Raw genomic sequence first — 20,802 nt, 5'->3', positions numbered from 1 at the left:
GAAGATGATCTTTGTATGAAACCTAATGGCAAAACTGACCCAACAGGAAAAACTCCAGACTGCAAGACAAATCCTATGTGTTAGGACCCCATAAAATTGTTTCAGACAACACATGCAAGTTTTGCTATATATAATATCTAGCAGCTAACAAGACATTTGCAAAGCATCACCTTTCCCCTCCTCCTGTCTGCTGCTCCCCATTCCGTCCTGTCTTATTCTGCTGGAGGAAACAGACTTCTTCCTCAATTAATACAGTGCACAAATTTTACTGTATTTCTTGAAGAAAAGGATACATTCCTTCATCATAAAGTTATTTTGCTCATGGTGCTGCCACTTCCTCTCCAAATTTGTAAGCTGAAAACAAAAAAAGAGCCAAAAATGAAAACAACAATTATTACACACATATTTTATACAAAGAATCTCCAAAAAATATTGTATCAATACCTTGTACTTAATCACCTGACAAGATCAAAGTTATCTTACAAAAAACCCACAGAAATGAGAAACAATGGCAAAATGATTTTTAAAACTGCCAATGATTAACTTGTAATTTAGCACTTCATACATCTATTTATATAAAAGCACTGCATGTAACTGCAGTAGTAGATGGAAAAAAAATCAGATGAGAATTCAAAACTTGTCACATAGGGAAATGTGTAAGCAAGTCAGAAGTAAGAAGGTGAATACTGCAGGGAGATACTAATTCTCATTATACTTCATATCATTTAAATGATCTCTTCTTAAAATCAGTAAGATCTAAAATCACCAAAGATACAATATTTCCTGACACTGTCTTGGACTTTGAGCTATACAGAAGAAACTTCCTTACTTCCATAGTTAAGTTTCCTGTCTGATGCCAGAAGCTGTGATAAGAACAGAGCTGCAGCACGAAGATTGTAGGAGTGGGTTAAGTGCTGGCACTTCTTCAATACTTTCAGCATCAACAGGAAACTAATGTGGACATTATATCGATGGCTGCTTCCTTACAATACAATTTTATAATATTTGTTTTTCTGATGCTACTGTTCAAGGTTCTGCATTTCAAGATATGCAGATGTTATTTTTAAATGCAAAAACTGAAAAACATTCTGAGACTGAACTTTCAGTGGAAACTAAGGTAATAAATTAGGAAAATATTGCAACATTTTACTTAAAAGCTTATTTTTAAGATAGAAGATACGAAAATAGTTGCTATATTACTCAAAATTAATCTTACAGTGAAGGATCAGCTATCTAGTGTACTGGTTCACAGCAAACATGGTAGTCACTTATTTCCAAGATACAATACTTCTGACCAATTATAATTTTTATTGCACCCTTTGTAGGTGTGTTGCTACATGCAATACAGCTGGTAAAGGTGCCTAGTTTAAAATACTGTTTGATACATACCAAAGGAAATGTCAATGCATTTTTATAGTAATTCCTCGAATGCCACAACTCATACAGTTCACTGCTTTCAAAATCGCCCAAGCCCTCAAGATATGTAAACCCTATTTGTACTTCAAGATGCCTGATGCATGTCAACTGATCAGCTATTTTAAGATATACCTTTATTCACCCTCATGACATTTACACTCATGACATAAAAAGCAAAGAAACAAATCCTTTTTGCACGCATTGAAATAGAACCGCCACAGCTTAATGAACTGAAGAAATGCTTTACAGCTACTACTTTATATAAAATTTTAGCATCATTATGCAAGTATCTTAACACTGGTTAGGTATCCATTTCTGATTTACATAATCTTTAGGAATAAGAATCCGATCTTGGCATAAAAATTATACAATATCTGAAGTCTTGCACACTTTAGCATGCAGCTTTGGGGACTTATATCATCACCCTAGAGTTAGCCCCCAAGGATCACATGCTAAAAATGTATCCGTACGCCTCTTCATTTAGAGCTATGGCCCTTTCATCAGCACCATAAAGTTCACTCCAGGAGAAAGTTAATTTAAACATGTATAAATATCTCCTTCAGCTTTTAACTGAATTAGAAAAAAGAAGCAGTTCTAAAGGACAAAAAACTCAACAACTTGAAACAATAAAAATCAGTGAAATGCAGAGAAAATAATCAATTTCCATTTTTCAGTTTATTTTGATGTTATTCATATTCCTTTTGTGTTTTCAAACCTATATGCCAGTAAAGTTCTGTTGCCAACATGACAGCAGTTTATGGACGTTCATACTGGAAGAAAGCAAGCTGCTCAGGCGTTTATAAACGTCATCTTTCCTGATTCACTTTTGAAATGTAAATGTAAATATACTCATATATCAAAGTTCCTTGGCTTTAAAGAAGTCTGAAAAAATCCTAAAACTTCAGTAGTCTGCAAGGAGCAGAAGGATTGGAAAAGGGGAAATGGAATTAATAGTACAGGTTGCAAGAAAAAACTTATCACTGTAACTTTAAAAGCAAAAGTGATCTTATCTAATTAGTAGTGACTTTTTTTCCTCTAGTTTCTTTCTAAGTTGGTCCTTGAAACTCCTCAAGCAAAGGAAGGGCAAAAGGCGGAGAGATCTGAGCAAGATTAATACAAACATTTAAACAAAGGATTTGCACAATTTTTAAGCTCAGAAAGACCTCTGCTTAGTAACTTTGAAATCCAAAGCTTATGAGAAATTTATTGGCATGATATTAACTTTTGTTTGGAAACAGAAAATATGGCTACGCATTTACAACATGTAACTTTGAAAACTCACTGAGAAGGAATAAACTGATTCTGTTCATACAATGCTTCATGTTTATGAGTAAACTGAAACTGCAAGAGAAACAACTGAAGAGATAATGTGAATACGTAGCTTAAGCCATACCTGAGAATGTGTCTCATTCTCTTGCAGTTCTTTCTTTAGTGTCTCATACTCTGTATTCAAGTGTTCCATTACTTTCTTGAAAGCATAGCTACGTTTTGTTAATTTTTCTTTGTCATCCTGGAGTCTCTAGTGGGAAAAAAAACAATACATGCTGATTAATGGATGAGTTCATTTGCTGTGGGCTACAGACAAAGTATTTTAATTCAGCTTTTAAGATGCTACTTTTTCTTCCTTTCAGAACAAGATCATACGCATAAAGAACTCGTAAGGCTTTTCTCCAGCAATGCATGCTCTATCCTAAAAATAATACTTAATCGTTATGACCAAGTTGTAGGCTTAGACAAAACTATACCAGCACAAGTGGGAATGCTGATGTTAAGAATTTGTAGGAAATTTATCACATGTGAAATGGGAAGTGCTCTAGATGGATTTTGTCTTCGAACAAATACATGCAGGGTAGATTTTTCTTTTCTGTTTGGGTTCTGTGGTTAGATTGCTACATTTGAACTTCTGGGTAGTCATAAGTTACAGCAGAAAAGTTCAGATGAATTACTAAAATAAATGGGAAATTTTGTGGAAGGAAGTTATAAAAAGGTATCCAGCTGTTAGCCTGCTACATGTACCCAGTTGACAAATCGCATGTATAAGCAGAGAAGGATTTGGATTCATTTGCACTGGTGTACAAACCCAGTTCTGAGCTATCAGTCAAGATTCCAGTCATAGATTCCCCTCCACTGGGGGACCAAAACCACACAAATTCTGTATAATCCAAGGTTTCATTCCTTTCATTACCTTTTTCTTCTCTTCTCCTGATGCTTTCAGAGCTGGCAAATTATTATAGACCTCCAACTCTGTTTTTGTTTGTTCAATTTTGTCTTTAAGAGAAGTCAGTTCATCAACCATCTTGCCCTCCAAGAGTTCCATCTTCTGTAGGTCCATCTGCAGTTTTTGACTCTCTAGATCACCAGATACACAATCTCTAATTAACAGTGTGCTATACTTACGCAATACAAACAGCTCATATATCTTTCTGATTTGATATTCATGGCAATGTTAATATGAATGAAAGGAAAAAAAACTGATCTTCACAAGCATCCCCTAAGTCAGACTCCTACATTGTAATTACTGCATTATACTCCATAAGTGCAGAGTAATGAAAATGTGGTGATCTTCTATATCACAGTGTGGTATTTCTATTGTTAAAGTTGTTTATAGTATCAGTCAATTTCAAGTCTTTAAGTGGTGGTGATACCTTACAGAAAGTTGACTGCAATAATGCAGACAATTAAAAAAATATTTTTGTTAGTCTTTTAGCATCATGTTGTTTTAATTTTGTTGCTTGTATATAGTAAGACCTAGTTTTATGAGAGTAAATAGCCAAATTTGCTTTAAACATTTGCTCTGTACAGGAAAACACTTCTATATCTCCACAAAATAAGAACTGTCAAACCTTAAAATATGAGCATGTGCTACAATATACAGCATTTACTTCTGACAATCCATCAAAAAGAAACAACAGAGATAAAGGTAATTAAAAGAGTTAGAAGTATGGATGGATTCTTACATGATGAGAGATGTAAAGACTGAAATTGTTCAGACATGAGATGCTTAAGAGAGGACACAAAAAAGACTCACAAAACAAAAAATATACTTCGGTCCAGTTTTGGCGATAAGTTATCCACACTGAGTGTGGCAGGACTAGATGTGGCTAGACTTGTTTTGGATGATTTTCTTACATGCAGCCTTGTCGTATTTTCTTCATGTTCTTGAACATTTAAATGCATGGCTACATAATCTTATGTTGAGAGCCGTGTCTAACGCAGAAGAATGATACACATAATGGAAGTTTTTTTTCTACGTTCTAAAATAGCAGGCAAAGTGGGCTATCGGGAGTGATGAGACAGTACAAAGAAACTTCTCTTAGCACAGAGTGTATATTCCGCTCACACACTCAGATTTGTGCTAATCACCTGGACAAAAGGTAGGAAATTCACCCCCCAACTTAACCAAGGCAGTAGAGATCTTTATGGCATAAGGGAATGGATGTGCATATGAGAGAGAGGGAGAGTTCACCTTTCCAAAAACTGTGGGTATGGTTTCCTTAGTGGAATTATTTGGGAAAATCTCATCTGATCAAAACCCTGTCATGGCAAGATTTTGGTACTCATCTCTCCTCCTGTGTATTTATGCCACATACTAATTTTTTTAGAGTGACATATTGGCTTTAATCAACATTTTTGGCTTATTACAGAGTGCTTTGGGGATTTCTATAGGAGCCTCAAGATTAAAAAAAAAAAAAAAGATTTTTGTGTACAATATACAATTATCCTGCAGAACACACTTCTATAAGGTAAGATTGAAAGGGTCCTGTGTGTGCAAGGAGCATTTCTATAAATACAAAAAACTTCCATACTGGTAAAAAGAAGGGTTGAAAAATTAAAGGTTTGGAACTGTATTGCATGTCTGTGATTCAGTGTTTATGCTGCCTTCCAACCTAAAGGGCTTAAGAAAACACTTTCCCTGTGTCTAGAATACTTGATGACTGCCCATAGTTTCACTTGGAAGTTCCTGGTATTGGTCAACGTCAGATCCTAAAACACAACTGAACAGACCACAGCTCTACTTCTCTTGTTCCTATTGCACTGTGGTTTAAAGATAGACAAATTCTTAAAGACCTCAAAAAATCAGGGCTTTAATATTAAGACCAGTAATAAATAGAATTATAAAATAAAAATAATTCAAATTAGAGAGAAATAGCAGAAAACAACTTCAGATTTTCTTAAAGATTTATTTAGGCCTAATCACAGCATTTTTGCTTTTTATATAGTTGTTCTAATATTTATATTTTGTTATTTTAAAATAATACATAGTTGACTAATTGGGATTTATTTTACATGTAAAGAGTAATAACAACATAAATGCCAAAAAGCCAGAAAAGATTCTGAGACTGTTCTATCCATATACTGATAAAAACTATGGTGAGACAGCAATGATCTATTCCTATCCATCCACATTTTTCTGGAGAAAAGGGAAGAAACTGGAAAGGATGAATTTTATCCTTATCCAGTGATAGCCTAAATGAAAAAAAAAACTCAAAACTCAAAAACCTCAAAACTTCTCTAGGGGAAGAGACAGGAAGAGGATGCAGCCCAGTTCCTTCTGATACGCCATGAAGTTGCAGCGTCTAGCAGGCAGTGCGTACGCAGCAGCAAACTCTCAGACCAAACTACAGTGACCCAGGGAAATGTTTTGGGGAAACTATGCCATCAGCACTTTTGTTTACTCTTTGTGGTTTCCTTTTTTTCCTTTTTTTTTTTTTCCCCTTCAGGGTTCTGCTGGTAGACTTTTTATAACTTTGTTACAACAAGAAAATATGGAATTCCAGACTCAATCACAACAAAAGAATTCTGAAGGTGACTGTGCTATAATTCAAGGGTTAGAAAGAACTTCAATGGTGCAAACTGAATAGTCACTGTATTTTGAAAGAATCTTGTTTATTACAGTATCTGTGAGTCCTTGCTTTCAGAAGTTTATTTATGAATCATTTAAACAATTTGCTGAAAATTATGTACTGTAACTTCCTTCTCTTCCCTTGGGAAGAAAGAAGTATGTCTTTCAATAATGTCTCTTTACTGCTATGTGCTTCCAGGACATCTTTTGTAATGTAATAAGAATTGATGCTTACACGGAAGAACAAAAGTCATATTTGAAGTTGTAATGTATGGTCCAGCTTTTTAAACTACACTAGAACTGAAAAATGAGTATTTGCAGACAAGCAATGTTCAAACACTCAACAGATCAATTTCTGTAACATTCTGTGCATAACAATTTCTTTATTGCACAGAACTACTTTGAAGTTACAACACAGGCTCCTATTTTGAAGATTACTACCAAGTACAGCATGTAATAGCCCTCTGAGAAAATGATTTATGGTTCTTAATTCCTGCCCCTTCCTTTCAGGCAAACAAACAAGGAAAGGCTTGCTGAACCAATAATGATATTGGCAAAGGCTTAGAATTATGAGAACAATTCTACTATAAACAGTGCAAATAAAGAACTAAATAGACACTTGTTATGGAAATGAAAGAAACATACTGTCTGCTTTTTTAAATTACAAGCAAGATCCTGCAGCTTCTTACACTTAATTTTAAGTATTTGAGTATTTCCAAAATGAAATCAAAATGAATATTTGCTTGGCAGAATCAAAGCCTGAGAATTTGAGAGCTATTCACTGTAGTTGCCAGTTATTCTCCCATGGTACATACCCCTTTAGAAAAGCACAAACCATAACTAAGTGACACTATGAACTACATTTACAAATAACACATGGTTAGATAACTGTAAAAGTCTCTACTTCAAAATATTAAACACTATATTAATATTGTGAAAAATGTTTATTTCAAGGTGAATATTAGTAAAGTCAAACCTACAGTTCAAAGAACTTTGTACTCCTGTATTAAAATACATCTGCTTAACATTTATCTGTGCAAGACAGCTCATCATTTACTGATAATAGTAAGTGAAATAATCCTGAGGAATATGAGCAACTTGTTACTCATAAGAGTTTCAATTTGTCAACTTGCCACTGTATTTGTATTTTAATATTTGGAGATCACTGATCTTGTTATTAGTGTAACAACTCAGGTGATTTTAATTTTTTTAAGGAAAGAAATTCATTGCTGATCTCACCTGTAAGCAGATTCTTAGCAGTACTCTGTGATTTCTGCATTTCATTTGATTTGAAAGTGAGGTCTTCCTGCATTATCTTCAGCTCTTGATTGCTAACAGATGAAATTTGTTTCATACGATTCACATTCTGTGTGTTACCAATAACAATAATGAGAACATGCTGTATCACTGAAAAAACGAATGGTAATTGGACAAGGAAAAAAGTCTCCTGTCCTAGTACATTGTCTATTATTCGGCTTTTCTACTAGTCTTCTACAAAGACTAGAAATAGTCTGAAGTGATTTAAATGTGAACAACTTTCATTCTGCCAGCTTTTGATAAAAGATGTACTGGTGGGCCAGTGAAGATGAAACAAAAATGCAGCAAGTATAAACTGTGTTGCCATATTGATCTCTGTAAAGTAAGTGACATTGCCTAAAGTATACCTTATAGTACACCATACTGAAAGAGTTAGAAAATGATTAAAGTGATGATATAATCAAAATGTTACTCAGCTGAAAGATTTCTACAAGAAAAAATTCCACAGGAACCAAAAATGTTAAAAGAAAAATTGTTCTGAAAGGGCAAAATATGGCAGAATGCAAATGGAACAGTTTCTAAAGTGATTATGTTAAATATTACACAGTGGGGTATTCCGGACATAATTTTAGTAGATCAGAGAGACGATTGGAATATTGTCAGTTACTTAATAGTAGTGACAGAATACCCATGAACTGAGATTTGCAGGTATTAGGTAAACAAAATATTGCAGTAGTTTTACTTGCAGTATTCTGCAATGTTTATCATGAACGAAATAATGTCCATTATAGCAATGATGATGAGTTACAGCAACTATGTAAACATTTCTTTTATTTTGGTCACAAGTATTAACTAATATTCAAATCTCTTTCTCTAGAAATAAAGAGAAATTACAATTTATTTTTTTTTTAACTACAGCTGTATATGGTTTAATCCTTTTCAGAGATTATTATGCAGATATTGACTGGATAATATATAAAACCCACCATCCTTCTTTATCCATTCATTCTCCTGTTCTGTGCTTCTAAATTCCTAGCTTGCCACATGAGGAAGGAAATGTACTTACCCTGCTTGAGTGCTCCAGGAGTGCAACAATGTTGGCTTCTATTTGGGCCTTTCGTTCCAATTCCTGATTCTTCACCTCTTCAAAAGTCTCAAGAAAATCTAGAAATCAACAGACATGATAAAGAAGGCTGCTATTTGCATGAGTACAGCACAAGCCCTTGCCGTTTCCAGTCAAAACTTTGTACTAAATTGATAAGCTGTACAATTTCAGAAAGGTTACTTTGAGATTAATGGTTTATTTAAAGAGACACGTGGTGGAGTCCTTGAAAACTGTCTGCTTATGGGTTGGAATGAAAAAGAGGACAATTTTTCCAGACACATATTTGACAGATTAATGACCTGAGGTCACCACGTTCTTGGATACTGTTAGGTGAGGGCTGCCACCCAATGAGAAAGGATTTTCATTACCATTATTTCTGACACCTTTCTGAATGCTTGTCCAGCAGCTGTTGGTCTTCATTTTTCTAAGAGCTATCAAAATGGGCTACTAAATAAAGGAAACAGATGACTTCACTATATCTAATGGCCTGGACTATAAGCCAAACACTGCTAAGGACCTGAGACCAATATTCACCTGGTATCATCTCTTTCTTTCTGCATGATGTCCCTTTGCTACATCTCTAATTTATGTTAATTCTAGTAAGTGTCCAAATGTATCTGACAAGACAGTTGTAATGGTAGTATTCACTCTTGTCCTGGTTCCGGCAAGGATGGGTTAATTTCCCCAAGGATCCGGCAGGGGAGGCAGGTATTCCATACCACGTGACCCATGCCCAGCTTTAAGAGGCGCTAGCCGGGGAGCGGGAGTCAGTCGCCACTCGGGGGCGGGCTGCGGTGGTGCGGGTCCGGTCGGTGCGCTTCGCGGCGGTACTGTAATCGCGTTCTTATATTCCTTTACCGGTGTTACTGTTTTTCTTTCTTCTTCCCTTTGTCTGTTCTTTTAAATTATAATATCTCAACCCACGAGTTTTGCCCTTTTCTGCTGATTTTTCCCACGGCTGTGGGAGTCGAGGGAGCGGCTGCGTGGTTCTCTGTTGCTGGCTGAGGCCAAACCACGACAACTCTGTATTTGTGTCTGAAGCATACTACATTGTATTCCTGGTGGCAGACATATTGAAAAAATGGTGCTGGACACACCACATGAAAGTCAGAGGTCCATCAAGATGCCACCCAGGGCGATAAGTTATGATCACCCCTCTTCTGTTGGGTGTCCTCCTGAAACACAGCTTATGTACACTCAGGAAAAACAAGAGAAAACTTTCTAGCTGGATGAAAAAGGGGAGAACTGCTTGCTTGAGCAAGAAGGATTATATAATAGTAAATTCAAGATGGATTATTTGGGAAGAGAGAAAGAAGACAGGAGGAATCAATGGAAATAAAACTGTGAAAGGATGAAGACTGACTAGAAATTGTGGATCCCAGAGCAACCAGGATTAAATTACTTATTAATAAAACACTTATGAATAAGAAAACTATTGTAATATCTGACATCATCTGCAATGCTGTCCATGAAAGAGTTAACAGAGATGCTTCACAGAGCCAGCTTCTAAAACTTTTAGAGGGGAAAATGGGCATTATTGGAGTCAGGGGACAATACTAAGATATCAAAAAGACTATCTCTGAGGCAGAGATTTCAGAATGAAAGACACTTGGAATTCTTGGAGGTCAATGAATGGCATTAGATAACACATTTATAATGTCAATAGCTGATTGCTACAAATAATGAGTAGTTCTGATGCAGATTCGGTTGGTTCAAAAAGTTGAAATAAAGTTTTGGTCCACCTGACACTGACTAGTTTTCCTCTAGTACCCAGACTGCAGATGAAGCTATCCTTAGAAAAGGAAGTTTTATTTTCTCTCTGTGATGTTATTTTTCTTCAGAATTACCTCTTCTTCTTTTATCTTAAAGATAATATACTTTAATAAGATAGCACACCTTAATAAGAGGAGTAACAATGACTGCTCCAAAAAAAGATCCTTCCTCATAGGGCATTCACTGGATAATTCATACCATCTGTTGCTGTGAAATACAGACAGGAATTTTCTACACCAAGAAAATACCTGAGCACAACAGAAGAAAGGGAAAGGCAGAAAGGAAAGAAATAGTATTGAAGTTCTCGCTTAATACTCTTGCTTAACATTTGAGCTACTCTTTCCTGTTTTTTTTGTTTAAAAAATTAAATGGGTAATTTTTAGAAAGAGAATCACTCAGATAACCTAACACACAGAAAACTTTCAATCACACGTAACTGTTTAGTGATCTAGTAGAGACTTCATTAACCTCTGCCTCGTGTGGGGGTCTGAGCTGCTTCTTTTCAATGTGACATATGATGCCACGGCCTTTGATGCATCTTAGCAAGAGGTCTTAAACAAGTTCATTGCAATACCTTGATAAACTTATTTATTTGCTTCCAAGGAAGCTATAGGCAATGAGGACATTGAGTCTTCCAAAGCATATACATAGGGAAGGCAGAGGAATGAAATAAAAGCACCTTCATGGAAGAAAAGGATATGAAACGAGAACAAACTAAAGCACTTTACATCCACAAATACACTGACTAGTGTACTCTCTCTCCCGTCATCCAACTGATTAATAAAAGTACTGACTAACCTGAACATCCAACACACTGAAAAAGTCTACTCAATGCATGCTTCCATCTTGGCAGTGAAGCCTTAACAATTTTTTAATCAAATGCACAGTATAGGTTAATAATGAACAATATTTCCTTAGGTTGCTTCTAAGAACACTATGGGACAACAGTAGAAGATGTACTGAAGTCAAAGTATACATCATCTGCTGCTCCTCTGTTATTCTGCAATGTTTTTCAGTCAAAGAAGGAAATTAGTTGTTTGCTCTTGACAAATTAATACAAGTATTATTCTTGTTTCTGTAACGTTTATCAATTATTTGCTTGCTTATTTTTTTCCACAATCTTTCTGGAAATTGATACCATGCTGACCATAGGTACCATGTTTGCACTTTTCCCATCCTTAAGATTCCTGCATGTTTCCCCAAATCTCTCAGTTAATCTCAAACATCTCTGGAACTACATAAATATCCTCTGAAGAAAGGCAGAAGCAGAACCAAACCCCAAAAAGTCAGAAGGATCATGAGGCCCCGCTTTCACTGTCTGTATTCATACTGAAAATGAAGATCAAGCAAGCTTTTGCCCTTCTGCTTCTCAGGAAATCAGGTAATTTCCACCTAAACATGAGGAGGAACTTCTTTACCTTGAGGGTGGTAGAGCACTGGAACAGGCTGCCCAGGGAGGCTGGAGACATTCAATACCCACCTGGACGCGTTCCTGTGCAACCTGCTCTAAGGTGTCCCTGCTCTGGCAGGGGGGTTGGACTAGATGATCTCCAGAGGTCCCTTCCAACCCTATGATTCTAATTTGAAAATGCAGAAACTCTCTAAGTACACTCTAATCTGTCCTTCCTTAATGTCAGCTGAGACCTTTCTTTTAGTATCATGCCATCAGTTATATTGAACGTTTATAGAGAATACTGTTACAAAAAGGTATTATCTACTTTGGCCTTCATGGCACAAAATTTTCCCTTTTTGCTGAGTAACAGGCCAATTTTTTTTGTAAGTTGCCTACAACAGTATACTAAAAACAGGGTATATTTTAAAAACAGTTCCGTTTTCATTCTCTGTTAGTTGCTGCTGAGCTCTCTACAACATCTGCGTCAGGGTAATCCCAAGCACAAATACAGGCTCAGCAGGGAATGACTGGAGAGCAGCCCAGAGGAGAAGGACCTGGGGGTGATGATTGACGAGAAGCTCAACATGAGCCAGCAGTGTGCGATCGCAGCCCTGAAGGCCAACCGTATCCTAGGCTGCATCAGAAGAAGTGTGGCCAGCAGGCCAAAGGAGGTGATTCTGCCCCTCTACTCTGCTCTCATGAGACCCCACCTGGAGTATTGCATCAAGCTCTGGAGTCCCCAACATAAGAAGGACGTGGGCCTGCTGGAGCATGTCCAGAGGAGAGCCATGAGGATGATCTGAGGGCTGGAGCACCTCTCCTATAAGGAAAGGCTGAGAGAGTTGGGGCTGTTCAGCCTGGAGAAGATAAGGCTCCGGGGAGATCTTATTGCGGCCTTCCAGTACCTAAAGGGGGCCTACAGAAGAGCTGGGGAAGGACTTTTTATGAGGGCATGTAGTGATCGGACGAGGGGGAATGGCTTTAAACACGAAGAGAGCAAGTTTAGATTAAATATAGGAAGAAATGTTTCACTTTGAGGGTGGTAAAGCACTGGAACAGGTTGCCCAGAGAAGTTGTTGAGGCCCCATCCCTGGAGGTGTTCAAGGCCAGGCTGAATGGGGCTTTGGGCAACCTGGTCTAGTGGGAGATGTCCCTGCCTATGGCAGGAGGGGTGGAACTCGATGATCTTCAAGGTCCCTTCCAACTCTAACCATTCTAGGATTCTATGATTACAAACTTTTAATATGGAAGAAAGCTTTAGTACCACTCATCTTGAATAAACAGATATGAGAAGCCTTAATTTTAAAGAATTACATGATGTCTCCGCTTGTCCGTTTTGAAGTTCTGCTTTTAATCAGACATGAACAGCTGGTTTTATATATATCTGTTATTTAAATTATTTTTAAATTAATTTCAGCCTTTGTTTCATAAAATTAAGCTGTGTTCCTAAGACCTCAAATGTTTGATGAAAAGCCTTGAAAGATGCTCCAAATATTTGCAACTGACCCGTAAGTCCTAAGACATCAATTATCTTGTACTAGGCAGATCACAGAAACTTTATGAGACGATTGGGACATCAGTTTTTTTCAGCTCTAAATTAACTGAGTGTTAAAAATAGAAGAAAACCTGTATTTTAGTGGAATTAGGCCTAATTAGCACATATTAGACAACTTACTGTCCATACTTTCTTCCCTCTTCTTCAGCTCCTTGTATTTCCAGTTTTCCTCTCCTGCAAGAGACGTAACATTGATTTAACTTTATACTGTCTCAGTCCTGGATTCCTTTAGGTACAGAAAATTTCAGTTTTAAAAATAAAAATTCTACATTTAATGTAGTCACTTCAACTGACTCTGTCATATACACTTTTATATAAAAAAATATAATTAGCTTAATAAATCGGCCTCAATACAATTTTTAGAACCTTTTAGAGGTTAGAATTTTTGATAAATGAGAGTGGGACAAATACGTGGTTTGATTACAGGAAGTTCATAGGATTTTTCTGAAGTCAGGTGAATTTCAATAATAGAGAACAAATGTGTCTTTGGGCACCATGATTACTTAAAACTTTCTGCAGCTCTGTTTAACATATGGGCAATTTCAATGGCACTTTCACATATTAGAATGGACTTTCATAAGGATACGCAACTTGTAAGCAACAGCGTGACAACCTCAGGGAAATAAACAGGAAAACTGTAGAAGCAATAGTATAGGAAAAAAAAATGCACAGAAAGCTTTCCACAATTAACATTAAAAGAACATTTCCATTCCCATTCTTTATAATAGTTTTATGAGTAATGAGTAACATACAATACAGAATTCATTCCATTTTTAAATCCAACTATAAATAGCTCTTAATTAAAATGTACTAGTAAAGTGGGAGACCTCACATATTCACCACAAGTTGAAAGAATGAGACAATTCAGCTCCTAAGAATAATTTTAAGTTTCAAACATGTAAATTTTTAATTTTTGAGTCTTTGTCACTGATTAATTTTCAGCATAATCTTGTAACTTTAAAGAACAGAAAGAAAAAGAATGATGTAGATACAGATATAGCTGAGCAAGCAAATTTGTCCAGGTCTCTTTACTTGTACACTCCCATGCTTTCCTTTTTATATAGGATATACAAACAATAAGAACACCCGTGGGCCCCTAAGGGACTGTGATTCTGCTTCAGTTTCCTTGCAGCTGTGGCTTTGTTCCTTGCTGGACTCTCTCTTTCATTTTGCAAGGCAAGTCTCCAATACTTAATAACTCAGTCTATTCTACTCTTAAAATGTCTAGTTACGATGAGTTATGAAACAGAAAGATACATGATGTGCCAAGTGTTTAAAGAAAAAAAATATTTTAAATAAAGACCACAAGCTTTAAAATGTCTTTCCAGAGAAGTTTTCTTTAAAACACGGCATGATTTCATCAATATCTTAGCCCTAGTGGGTGAATTTTTTACTTATTCAGACTTTCTTAAGTGTAAACTAAAACCAGTTATTTCTATTTATGGTCTGGGTTTTTTTTTTTCTCCTGCTCAAAATGTTCCTAGCACTGAAATATTTATCCTGAAACATTAAAAAAATACTTAGTTGTAAAGTTTATTTTTAACTAAAAAAACTTCAGGAGCTGAAGTTTTGGGAATGCTTTGTAATAAACAGTTTAAATACTGAGCCAGAAGGAAGCTGACTGGGGAGGGAGAGAGAACAGGAATCTCAAGGACACACCAAGATGCTGATTTAGAGCAGAAGTATGAATGGCCCTCTGGGATTCTCTCTCCATTCACTAGAGAAGAGGGCATTGAGAATTTAGACTGCTGTTTCTTAAAGCTACTCCTTATGAATATCTCCTTTATTCCCTCTATATTATACCAACAGGTATAATTCTCTCTACGTTATACCACAAGGAAACTTTATTCTGAATATCCTAACTGTTCCTGATATGTTGACAGAGAACATATGCTTTTTTCTTCTAAAACAGTTAAAGACATACTGTTCAGCAATGAATGACTGTGTGTGTAAACCTAACTATAAAATGCGAAAAGCAACTCACTTCTTACCTTCTGCATTTCTCCAAAGATACAAAAAAAGAGTTGCAAGCCAAACAAAAAGGAAAAATTAAAGCAGAATAGTGAAGTTGGCAATGATACTATCTGGAAACAAGAAAGCTAATAAAACAGTCTTAATAAATTATTTTCACAAAAACAATGAAATATCTAGAGAAATATGAAGTATCTTGTAATGCAAAAGATGCGAAACAGATGCGAAACAAATGTATTAAACATCTGTTCAGGGTCAATTTTAGAAATATTTGTTCACCCTTAAGAAATTTACAGCTAAACTTTACACTGTTCGTCTCAGAAAAGGTATAAAGTAAAAAGGACACAAAAGCATTAATTCAACAGTCCTATAGAATTTAAATAACTTGTTACAAAGCCTTCCAGAATTTACACACATATTTACGTAACTCCTATCCAAACAAGATTCCTTATAATTAGAAGAAGGTTTTCCATGCGATGATTTCTATTATAAGGAGACTCTTCCGCAGTTGTTGAGGGCCTATGCTCAATCTAAGTTACTTCCTCCAGAACCATAAATTCCAGTGCTAGGACAAATCCCAACCTAACTTAGCCTAATGTACTACAACAGGTGTCTGCCAGAGGTAAGTTTCTAAGCTAATGCCATTCCTAGGCAGCCCCCAAACTCTTCTCACAAACGTCAACCCAAGAAGTTTCAGACAGATAAAAATAGTACTGAATTCTGTCCGCTTTGCACATTACTATTAAACATTCTCAATTCCACATTCACTGAGAGTGTATCAGATCACGTAAAAGGTAAAATAAATAAAAGCTTTTCCAAAGCTGCTGCCAGTAAGAGAAACTTCTATTCCTCAAGTGGTCCTAAAAATAAAATTGGGACAGAGAACCAGACAGATGTACTCTTATTTTATACGGTAGCTTTAATAGTCCATATGAACCTGATGAATGTGCCACTAAAGGTAGCTACTCCCTATGTCTCTCATCTAAAAAGCGAAGCCTGCACACCTAGACACAAAACCTTCTTCTGATGGTGAATAATGGACATCTGCATAAGCCTAAAAGCTTCAAGCGACTAATGTCTGTAATAATATGGGTTATAATACAAACAGACACAGCACTGCATAGTCTGCTACAGCTCTAGTCACATTACCTTGATGATTCTCCAGATCCATATCAAGTCGTTGAATAACCTTTTTAAAATGGTTTGTTTTTTCTTTTACTTCTGTCAGCCTGACAAATAGATAACGAAATCCAAGGTTAAAAATGAGTTGTAAAATTTTTTTTTTTTGACAAAAAATGGAAAGAAAAATCAAGAATAAAAATAGCAAACCTAAGTTTATCAAAACCAAAAGCAATCAGAAGGATTGCTGTTATTATACAAGGTGTATATAAAGCACCTTTCACCTTAGTCCCTATACCTATTAAATATAAGTACTGCTGCTCTTTTCTATTAAAAACATTTTTTGTTGAGTCATCAGTAGTTCTTAACTTACTCAACTGGTCCCTCTGCTGGTTACTATACAGCTTTGCAGAAGTACAACATAATTGGTAAAATGCAACAAGGAACAGTAAGTATTCCTTAAAAATTACCTATGTGTTCACTAAAATCCATTACGAAATTGCCAAGTGAAACATAAAATCAATCCAAGTGAGAAAAGAAATTACCTTAAAAACTTTTATATGTAAATTCTCAAGAATAATCCTCTGCTAGTGTTTCTTTCAAAAAAAATCTGTTAAGCAACTTACTATCCTATCAAAGGTGTCAATACATTAAAAATTAACCAGTGATTACAGTTGGGAATACTGCTTAAAACAATTTAAAATTGTTTCTAGGAGATTTCAGGATTTATCTCAATTTTTCTGTACAGAAGAGAGAAATCAGATGGCTCAAAATCACAAAAAAAAAGTATTGTTTTATCTCTCCACCCCAATACATTACTACTTATTATTACCAGAGTCTCTGGCAAATCTTCAGAAAGGTCCAGTACCCAAGAATCAAGAAGCACTGCCCTGTTACCCTTTAGACTTGAACTCTCTGTAAGCAACTTTGTAACTCTTTGGTTTTAAAAACATATAACAAATGCAATGCAGTGTAATGTGGGCTCAACTTCACAGATGTCCCAGATCAGTAGCTCTTATGGACGAATGTCTTCTTCAGCCTTAAAGAAGTTCATGTCAGTGCTACTACCAATTTGTATTTTCAAGGCATGTTCATACGGATAGGAAGTATCTTCTTATGCAGATCTAAATGCCCTATCACTATAAAAGCTGTTTAGCTGAAACAGAAGGATATATTCTGTTCTCTGTGGAAGATTAACACTAGCAGAGGCTCCAAAGTGTGGTGATGTTCTAAAAGTCCATAGAAATATGTGATGGAATTCAACTATCTGTCTTTAGGGTCTAAATATAATTTGTAGCAACAGTGTAATGGGATTACTCACTGTCTTTCCATGCTTGCTATTTCTTGACTATCGTCCTTAACCTATAAAAAAAGTGCAACAACTTTAACATATGAAATGAAATCTACAAATGAAAAAAGGAAAATCAAAAAAGATTTCTTAATTCACTATACAGGGAATAGAAACTCAGCATACGAAATCACAAACTTGCTGTCACATTGTCCAACAATGGCTCTTCATTGAACAGAAGTGACATGATTTAAGTGTTATATCTTTCAAATGTTCTCCTGCTTTATCAACACACATTTAAAAATCAGACACACTTATCAGTGTTGTTCAGTCCAATAATCCATACAGTAGTATATATGGATAGTTACACAACACAGCATAGACCTTTGTAAACTAACTAAATTGTTCCTGGATTAGTACATCTGCTCAGTACCCCACAAGGATACCGTCTGGAGTTATGTTATAGAACTGTTCAATAGGATCAGTTTTCCCATATCAACATGACTGATCAATCACAACGAGTCAACCAGCCGAAAAACTGACTGCACCAATTTTGTTTTGGCTGAACCTAAAACATCCCATCCAGCCAATTCATTCTTAACTTCAGATGATTTGTGCTGCTTAAAGAGCAAGTAAAGGCAAGATTCAAACCCAAGTATTTTCAAATATTATCATATCTGAAAATACTGACTCAGAGAATCTTTTACATGATAACATTTTATGTTCTTGCCTGCTTTAGTAACCTCTCCCTTTCCTCCTGTGGAGATTCCATGTTCTTATCCTCAGCAATCATTTGATCTCGACGTTCCTCGAGCTCATGGAGCTTTTCATATAGCTGCACAGCCTCCTGTTTCACCTGGGAGTGTGCTATTTCCTGTTGGGAAAAGCAAATGCCGACTAGCTATTTTCAGATGGCAAGACAGCATTGCAGAACTTATGCTTCAGTTAAACAACACTTATGCATTGAAAGTGAAGCCTATTTGTTACAAACAGTACAGGGACAGTATAAACAACAAGCTTTATAGTCCACATTCTCAATACTGCACTTTCTGGAATGGAATATCCCAGTCAGGTACTTCTTGCTTCATGAGTTCACCCTTAGGCCAATTTTCTGAGTAGATTTACTATTTCATCATTTCTAGGGGATCACAAACCATATACAGTATTCAAAAGGACTGGAAAAATGTCTAGTAGTATTTGAAAATTATACTTTTTGAATATATATATGACTGTATGTTTCAGTTCATAGATCCTTTTACCCATGAAAGACCCACTGCTAGAAAATTCTCCTCAATCCAGCAATATGACAGTGTATTACAAGTTAGTGTTTATACATGTATGTGGGATAAAAAATATCTTAGCAGGTACCACTTTGTGCTTCAAATGCTTTTGCAAGGGAATGTGGAACAAGAAAATCATTCTCACACATCCTGAAAGTTGAAAATGTTGAAAAACTGGGTGTCACAAATCCTTAAGAAGAATGTGAATGATTATTTAATGTTTATCTTCAGAGAGTAATTCCAAATCAATCAAATGTCACACAAAACATTTGAAACCACACAAGTAACTAAAGTTAGGAAACTTCACTATTGCTATCGCAATTTTGTACTTGGCATCTAGCAAAAACAATTTTTACCCCAAACTGATTAGAAATTATTGGTGGAAAAGAGAGAGGCAGCTTTGCCTTCCCATTCTAGGGCATGATCCTATAGTACCTGAAACTTTAAGGAGAAAGATTATAGGTATTTTTTTACTGTATTATTTTTCACACTGGAGTTCAGCGAAGATTGGTACAGAGACCACTTGTTATCATACATACAGCTCTTAGAGCATCCTCCTTTACACTTAAAGCATCCAATTCCTGCTGTTGAACAATCAATTCCTAAAGAGGAAAAAAATACAAAATTCAGACAAAAATCACTACTTATGAGATTACTTTTTTGTTCTACAACTCAGTACTTATAAAATGCTGTAAACCATCTTATTGCTGCTTTTAAAAATCTAAAAGACAAGACTGTCCTCAGCTTCTCAAGTGACTCAGATACAGTATCCACCTACTTTCAGCATCCAACTTTTCCCATAAACTCTTATCATTGTTATTTGCAGTTGGGCTATAACCAAAGAACTGTTTGCCCTTTTTCCACTATTTTTCTTAAAATCAGTACAGAAGTTTAAAGTCAAATTTTAAAATGTGAACTAGCCACCACAGTTTCTTCATAGTCCAGAAAGAGACAGGTAGGCACTGACTAACGATTCAGCTCATCCTAAGACAGCTGGGAAGCACTGGGCTCAAGAGATGCCTCTCTTTCTGTACAGACTATACAGAGAAACTTTCTATAGTTCCACTGTATAGTGGAAGCTAGATGATCCCAGAGAACCTAGAAATCTTACTGCTTTTGTTAACATTAGGACTAGTGAAGTCACAAAAATTTTACAAAGCCCAGTTACGTTCAGACATACAACAAGAACAACAAAAAAACCCAGCCAGCTTCATTTTTGTACACAGAAGAAGACATTCTACTCAACTGAACTAAAAAATTGCTGGGGTTGTTTTTCCCATTTGCTTGCTTTCCACACATGATGAAACATCTGAACACTATAGTGGCTTTTAAAATTTGCATGTCAGTCTCCTAATTTAAAAGGAAAATGGTGAACCTCATTTGTTTTTAAAACAAGAAATGAAAAAAGATGAAATATTTGGGTTTAGTCAATTGTTCTCTTTATTTTTCAGGCACTTCTACAATTGATTAAGATACGAGAAAATTTTTAATTGTATTACTCCATTCTCAAGCTCTTTAATAATTAAACTGTATCTAGAACCAATGGAGCCAGATCAAGAAACATTTTAGGTAAGTACAATGAAACAAACCAACCTGGGAGAGTTTTTCATTTGCAGCTTTCATCTCCATATATTTAGCTTGATTTTCCTGCGACATATCTTTTATTATGTCATCTGCTACAACCTTTTCACGTTCGATATCTTCTTCTACAGCTTGAATTAACTTTTCTGTGCTGTAAAAATAGAACATTATTGTAACTTTTACTAACTGATGTTTATTTTAAGCACCCATTTCAAACTCTG

At 35.8% G+C, this 20,802-nt stretch overlaps 1 protein-coding gene across 1 annotated transcript in view; it reads right to left on the bottom strand.

Annotated features, from left to right (window-relative positions):
- IFT74 (intraflagellar transport 74) overlaps positions 1–20,802 on the bottom strand; it is a 39,314-nt gene that overhangs the window by 2,269 nt on the left and 16,243 nt on the right. The window contains exons 9-19 of the mRNA XM_082497569.1: positions 20,594–20,732; positions 19,540–19,602; positions 18,451–18,594; positions 17,754–17,794; positions 16,463–16,542; positions 13,463–13,516; positions 8,583–8,680; positions 7,499–7,625; positions 3,602–3,765; positions 2,810–2,935; positions 294–354 (exon numbers count right to left, since the gene is read on the bottom strand). Coding sequence (XP_082353695.1) covers positions 294–354; positions 2,810–2,935; positions 3,602–3,765; positions 7,499–7,625; positions 8,583–8,680; positions 13,463–13,516; positions 16,463–16,542; positions 17,754–17,794; positions 18,451–18,594; positions 19,540–19,602; positions 20,594–20,732 — 1,097 coding nt within the window. The remainder of the gene's footprint in view (positions 1–293; positions 355–2,809; positions 2,936–3,601; positions 3,766–7,498; positions 7,626–8,582; positions 8,681–13,462; positions 13,517–16,462; positions 16,543–17,753; positions 17,795–18,450; positions 18,595–19,539; positions 19,603–20,593; positions 20,733–20,802) is intronic.

This window comes from Vanellus vanellus (genome assembly GCF_965231255.1).
Source record: "Vanellus vanellus genome assembly, chromosome: Z".
Lineage (NCBI taxonomy): Eukaryota > Metazoa > Chordata > Aves > Charadriiformes > Charadriidae > Vanellus > Vanellus vanellus.
Note: the sequence above shows the minus strand (reverse complement) of the source record. Positions and strands in the feature narration are given on the sequence as shown.